The 7,534-nt window shown below is 37.9% G+C and overlaps 1 protein-coding gene across 1 annotated transcript; it reads left to right on the top strand.

Annotated features, from left to right (window-relative positions):
• Nucleotides 1-1,950: 1,950 nt before the first annotated feature.
• Nucleotides 1,951-4,322, top strand: LOC122073313 (probable indole-3-acetic acid-amido synthetase GH3.1). The gene is made up of 3 exons (XM_042637877.1): nucleotides 1,951-2,343; nucleotides 2,434-2,535; nucleotides 2,622-4,322. Exons 1-3 carry the CDS (start codon nucleotides 2,024-2,026, stop codon nucleotides 3,994-3,996), a joined length of 1,797 nt encoding a protein of 598 aa, XP_042493811.1. The 5' UTR covers nucleotides 1,951-2,023; the 3' UTR covers nucleotides 3,997-4,322.
• The last annotated feature ends 3,212 nt before the right edge of the window (nucleotides 4,323-7,534 follow it).

Below are 7,534 nucleotides of genomic sequence, written 5' to 3'. Positions count from 1 at the left end.
AGGATTGTAAAGTCATGTAGGTTTTGCTAACCTATGAACATAGAAAGTGAAGAATAAAATAATTTTTTTAAATAAAATATAATTAATGAGTAATTCAAGTAATTTTTACTGAGAGAAAATGACAATAAATATGCACAACTAACCTTATAACTAAAAATAGTGCCAAGCATAGTTTTAATTTTAAGCAAGGTAATTAATAGTCAAAGAATTCAACTTTACTACATCATTAAAAAAAGAAAATAACGATTAAAAAAAAAAAAAACTCTGGTCTGGTCAGCTTTGCCACCGGTCTAGTACTGTCATCTATGTGTTCCTTCAGAAATTAAATAATTGAAAAAGAAAAGGATTTAAGAAGACTATTCGACTGATCCACTATAGTTTTTTAGGATTTTCCTTTGTCCTTCTCTTTAAAATTAATGATTTTATTATATAAAAATAATTCTGTTATTCTAACATATTAATGTTGTGTTTTATTTCTTTCTCGAGAAAGGAGACAATTCTATTTATATTAGTTTAATTAATATGCACAATGACCAATAAAACATAACATGTATTACCAAAATAATAATAATAATAAACATACATAACGTACATATAGCATTTTGGTCGTCTCTCTAGATTCTCAAATCCTATTGGTTTATATAATTGTCTCTTATGCCAAATCATCATCCATAGGGTTGGAGGGTACAATCGAATAGAGAGGATCCAAATTCATCAGCAATAATTTGAAGATTAGTTTAAGATACTATACAAAATGGAAACTAAGGTTTAAGATTTTACTATTCTACCCAAAAAAAAAAATATATATATATATATTACTACAAAAATATAGATAAAATGGTAGAAAAACTATACAACTGAAATTAAAAAAGCATTCAAAATATATTACCAAAATAGAATGGTCCATTTTGGTAAAAAAGACTGTAACATTGGATATCGATACTCAATTCTCTCGATTCGTATGCCATTTTATTTCGATTAGTGTTAAAATCAAAATATTTTATAAATCATGATTGATATTTAGTTAGGTTTTGTGTGAACCACGGTTTTTTAGTTTTGCCTTATATTTATAGGTTCTTCTAGGTATCATTATACTTAGTGAAGTATCATGATGCATGGATTTGTATTATTACCATTTTAAATGGGGCAGCAAAGTGTTACCAAAAAAAAGTGATGAAATAAAATAGAATCTTTTTTAACATCAATAATTCATGGTTCATTACTCTCCTTATCTACGAATTTTTAAAAATACCCCTGAGACTTGAGACCTTGGTCAAAAAGTCTTAGTCACTGCTAGCCAAATTTGACTGTTGTTATTACTTCTCATATGAAATGACTTTGCCGACCTCCTATGCATTACCATTTTTTTCACAACTCATTGGTCTGCTTCCCCTTTCCCTGCTAGATTTAGAGAGGGTTATCCAATTATTTTTACCCTTTGTTCAAAACCGTGAACGGGACTGATCTACTAAATTGGAACCGCGGAGCTTTTCGGTCCACCTTCCGATTCCGTAAGATTTTGAAAACCAGTAACAGACACTACCCATCCTGCCGAGGATGCGTTCAGGCCATCGTTATCAAGGTCCAACAACTTGACCAGAAAGTTGCCGCGTGGCTCCGCTGACTCGTGGGCTTTCTAGTAAACTTCCAACTTGGCCGGCTGACATGGCTTGCACGGTGGTCCCACATGTCTTTCAGGAGCTAGACAACCATGACGTCTCTATGGGCCACCTTTGTCCCCGCCTCACCCTACGCCCCCGGCGTCAAATTTTTTTCCTTGTCGACTTGCATGGCTGGCTCGCCGTCTACCCGACCTCCCGTCCTTTTGTCTTCCCTTCATGACGTGTAATGTGACGTGGTTAACAACAGTTAGAGCCACCAGAAATTGGCTTCCTACGCTTTGTTTCGCCTATAAATACTACCCTGCTTCAGCCCTTTAGAACCATCTCTCCTCTCCTTCCCCAGCCAAATCCATATCAAAAGCTTCTCTCGTATTCTCCCTTCTTCTCTCGCTTGTTCAACAATGGCTACGCTCACTTCTCTGTCTACGCCACTTGGCACTGCCTCCTGCGAGAAGCACGCAAAAGCTCTTCACTTCATCGAAAAGATGACCAAGAACGCCGATACCGTCCAAGAAACGGTTTTGGCAGAGATCTTGATCCGAAATGCCGAGACTGAGTACCTCGGCCGTCACCGGATTAATGGAGCAACCGACCGGGAAACCTTTAAATCTAAGGTTCCGGTCATCACCTACGAGGATCTTCAGCCTGAGATCCAACGCATTGCGAATGGTGATCGCTCCGCCATCCTCTCCGGTCACCCCATCTCTGAATTCCTCACTAGGTATATAGTAGGCTTATTAATTTACCAAATCCCTTTCTTATTTATAGTTTCCGATTTTTAATTTTTTTTTTTTAATTTTTTATTTTGCAGCTCTGGAACATCAGCTGGTGAGAGAAAGCTGATGCCCACAATTCAAGAAGAGCTCGATCGCCGTCAACTTCTCTACAACCTTCTCATGCCCGTCATGAACCTGTGAGTAGTATATTAATTAATTACCTTTGGTTTCCAGCATTCACCAACTCATCAAGTCCAACTCACTCTTTCTGTTGTTGGTTCAGATACGTTCCGGGGCTGGACAAGGGGAAGGGGCTATACTTCTTGTTCGTCAAATCCGAAACGAAGACTCCTGGGGGGCTATTGGCACGTCCAGTGCTCACAAGCTACTACAAGAGCGAACACTTCAAGACGAGGCCCTTCGATCCTTACAATGTATACACCAGCCCCAACGAAGCCATCCTCTGCTCCGATTCTTTCCAGAGCATGTACACCCAGATGCTATGTGGTCTCTACCAACAAAAAGAAGTCCTCCGAGTGGGTGCCGTGTTCGCCTCCGGGTTAATCAGGGCGATCCGATTCCTCCAACTTAACTGGGAGCAACTCGCCCATGACATTTCCACCGGTACCCTGAACCCCAAAATCACCGACCCATCCATCCGCGATTCCATGTCCCGAGTCCTCATACCAAACCCTGAACTCGCCCTATTTATTACCAACGAGTGCTCCGGTGGAGATTGGGAAGGAATCATCAGCAGAATCTGGCCAAACACCAAATACCTCGACGTGATAGTCACCGGTGCCATGGCCCAATACATCCCAACCCTCGATTACTACAGCGGCGGCTTACCCTTAGCTTGCACCATGTACGCTTCCTCTGAGTGCTACTTCGGCCTCAACCTTAAACCCATGTGCAAACCCTCCGAGGTGTCCTACACAATCATGCCCAACATGGCCTACTTCGAGTTCCTCCCTCACGAACCCACATCGTCCACACTGAGCTGCAACCCACCTCCTCGACTTGTCGACATGGTCGACGTCGAAGTAGGTAAAGAATACGAACTGGTGATCACCACCTACGCAGGGCTGTATCGGTACCGAGTCGGCGACATACTCCGTGTCACCGGGTTCTACAACTCAGCTCCCCAGTTCCACTTCGTGAGGAGGAAGAACGTTCTTTTAAGTATCGACTCGGACAAGACCGACGAGGCTGAGTTACAGAAAGCGGTGGAGAACGCGTCGGAGTTGTTGCGAGACTACAACACGAGCGTAGTGGAGTACACTAGCTACGCAGACACGAAGAGCATTCCAGGGCATTACGTGATTTATTGGGAGTTGCTGGTGAAGGATCCAGAGAACGCGGCGAGTGAGGAGGTTATGAAGCAGTGTTGCTTGGCCATGGAAGAGTCTCTAAATTCTGTTTACAGACAAGGAAGAGTGGCGGACAACTCGATCGGAGCGCTGGAGATAAGGGTAGTGAAAAGTGGAACATTTGAGGAGCTCATGGATTATGCCATCTCAAGAGGAGCTTCCATTAACCAATACAAGGTGCCCAGGTGCGTCAACTTCACACCTATCATGGAACTCCTCGACTCCAGGGTCATCTCTGCGCATTTTAGCCCTGCTTATCCTTATTGGACCCCTGAACAACGACGGTGAGTACTGACCAATCATCAACAAGAAAAAAGAATAAAAAAAATCCCTTTATTCTAATTTTTATTTATTATAAATTTCGAAGTAGCTAGGTAGCTAGCCATCTAGGCTTTTCCTGTATCACTGTCTTTCATCTTGATAGGCTTTTAAGCTTTAGTTACGTAAGATGCGTGTCTAGACTCTAGATTGGGATAACATGTAATGCGTCATGAAACTGTCGTAACGCATCTGTCTGTTTGTAAAAAGAAACAGCTCTTTCAGTTTCGTCTCTTCTTCTTCTTCTCTCTCTTTTTCTCTGTGATCAATGGCATGACTTTTTAAATTAGATGAAATGTGAAGGGTAATGTGGTCCATTCGAAGTGGTATGTTCATCAGCTTTTGGGGCTTTTTCTTCATCCTCATGTGTGTGGAGTATATTCCCTTCACCTCAGAGAAGAAACGCATGGATTAATTAACAATGGAAGTAAAAAATTTAGATTAAGATTAATATTAAACTGTTAGTTTCTTTCCACGTTTTTCTTTTGGGTAAAAAAGCTTGGAATTACTGTTGGAGGGGACCTCTACGCGGAATGGAGAATTAGAGATGGGGGCCTCCATTAAGATAGTGCAGGCATGTTTTTTGGTCGTTTTTATGGCGATGTGAGGATAATTTTCTATTCATAAAATGAAAATGAAAAGTTAAAAATAATAATAATTACAATTACCAATGAGAATTATACAATATAGTAATGATAAAGTAAATAATAAAGTAAATGGTTAGTTCTTACGAGTCACGAGCTAGATTTACAGATTGTTCTTTCTTTTATCTTTTATTTTGCTGTTTCTGTCACTTTCTTATTCATGATTAATTATGGGTAATATCAGAATCCAAAACACAATAAAGAATAGAGGATTGAATGGTATCTAGCTAATTACCCATTGGGTTGGTATGGCTTTGTGAAAGGGCTTGCCACACCAGCCATTAGGGTGGGGGAATCTCCCACGTCACACCAATTATATAGAAAATGTTTTCATTCAGTAGAGGTTTACATGATGTTTAACGATGAGAGGAGTTCTATTGTGTGGACACTTAACATTGGACATATGACCATTTTAACCTCCAGGAATACTCTTCAAGACATTCTAAGTATTGAATGTCCATGCAACAGAATTTGACTTGAGAAGAGAGAGTATCAGTGTAGGCTCATATCTCATTATGTGATCAGTATGAAAAAAATACTCATGTTGATTGTGTAGGAATCTTTTTCCCTTGGTTTTATAAGTTTCAGTTTCAACCCTATTCAACTTAGGTACCTAAGTGGTCATAGCGGATAGTTGTGCATTGCAGTGTTGTTTTGAATGATATGTATTCTTAGAATAGATACTGAGTCTAAAATGCATTTTGAAATTCGATACTTCTTTATTTTTTTACTCAAAATAATTTTTACATCCAGAATTCTAAAAATACATACCAAACATGACCTTAAAAGTTTGATCATTGAGAAAGAGACCAACTGAGATGGTGTCTGGTTTTGAGTCAAGCAATCAAATTAATGATCACAGCTTGGACTTCTGTTTTTCATGGATAAAGATGGGACCACGTAGGTGTAGCATAGAAAATATTAATACTCATCATTTCTTTTACTAGTACAAGTCTTTCTCCTCATGATATGTATGTGCTTTAAGTAATTAGAAAAAAAAAAAAAAAAAAAACTCTTATTGAGGAACAAGTAAGGACAACATGGGTCTTTAATTTTGATTCCTCGGATTGAAATCTTTTATGCTTGAAATGAAAAGAATAGAATTAGGCATGTAACTAGGAATTGCAAGCAGTGGGATTCCAGATCACTACACATTATCCATTACAATGGATAATGGAATCTTAGAACTTGAACTATATATTCCATATCAACATTTTAATCGTTTTAATATTTCCTTCCAAATCCTTAAAATAATAAAATTCAGACATGTAAAAATCAATGAAGTCAGATAATTGTTCTTCTGAAGATGTCCCACCTGCAGAACTAGATATACAAAAAAACATATGAGGGCGAGTGATGAAACTTTGAGAATTAATTATAGAGTTATAATCTCTAATTGGTTATCTGTGATCTTGGATGTATTTTCATAAACCCCAAAATGGTATAGTGTTTTTAACTTGATATTAAAGGTAACTCTGAAGAATTTATCTCGTTGTGCAATTTGGATTATACTTGGACTCCACCTTCTTACTTCTAAGGAGGTTGGACTTATAAGATAGGCCACTCTTATCACCTTGTAATGGGATGTTGTTGACTCGTTTATATTATTGGGAGACTTATTCTTTTCACCTTGATACATACATATATTTTCCATTGATTTGTGAGCATTTGGATAAGGCAAGGAAGGAGAAATTTGTCTCCACTAAAGCTTACAGAACATTGTTGCAATTAGGACAAGGATGGCATCATGATTGTGTCTTCATCCGTTGAAATCAACCATACGACGGTGAAAGTTACTGAGTTCATTCTTTCTTGTCTAACGATTTAAAGTGTCGCAAAAATTAGACATGAATGAATGATTGTTGTCTTTCAATCTCTTCAGCTTTAGCTCGTGAAAGATACGATATTCAACCTCGTTGCATCTTTTGATTGATACCTTTAATTGTAATAATAGATTTCCATTATCGATAAAGCTAAGTGGCTAGGGTGAACAAAACGAAGAAAAAAAAATATGTAAAAAGGCCTAAAACAAATGTCTAAGATCGAAAATGACTTTGTAGTATAAGGTGGGTCCATAATGATCTAATTAGTTCCATTAATGTGAAACAATGGTGCCGACAGTTTGGCTAAAACCTAATTAGCAAACAAACTATTTCTTACCAGACAAATCGTTTAATTATGCATGCAATGAATCAAATCATAAGGTTTTTTTTTACTTCTTTTATTTTTGAAAAAAAATAATCAGATCATATGATTGTGATGGAGAAAAAGATTAAATTGAAGATTCATAATGAGTGTCTTACAGAGATGTGTCTCCCCTTATCTTTCACATGTTTGTGATTTTGTAGAAGTGGTTGATACCAACAATTGGGTGGGCCATATGAAGGGAACTAGTCATTCCAAAGCTTACATTACCAATTATCATTATCTTCTTAAGTTTTTAAACACTTTCAACCTTTCAACATTTATGTCAATGATGATGATTATGGCAACCATGGTAGTGTCTAAATAAGTGGAATATCCTGGAATCAACCGGAACCCTAAAGCTTTTTGGATTGGTTCAGTTAAACCGGTTTTAGTGTGAGAATGAGTGAATTTGAAACCAAACCAATAAAAGAAAATTTGATTTCAATTTCTTATCCATTTCTCTTACTGGTTTGTTATAGTTCTGACGAAGGGTTTGGTTTATACTTGTATAAAAGTACATAATACAGTGTTTTTTTTTTTTTTTCCTGATTTTCGGGTTGTTATCAACTTCTAACTGGTTTTATATCAGTTTGGGCTCCATTTTCCATGTTTGGGTTTGGTTTCAAGCTGGTTCGGTTTGGTTTCACAATACCCCAACCCAAAGCCGGTCCAATAAG

Source organism: Macadamia integrifolia, chromosome 3, assembly GCF_013358625.1.
Source record: "Macadamia integrifolia cultivar HAES 741 chromosome 3, SCU_Mint_v3, whole genome shotgun sequence".
In the NCBI taxonomy this organism is placed as follows: Eukaryota; Viridiplantae; Streptophyta; class Magnoliopsida; order Proteales; family Proteaceae; genus Macadamia; species Macadamia integrifolia.
This window is presented reverse-complemented; position numbering and strand designations above follow the sequence as displayed.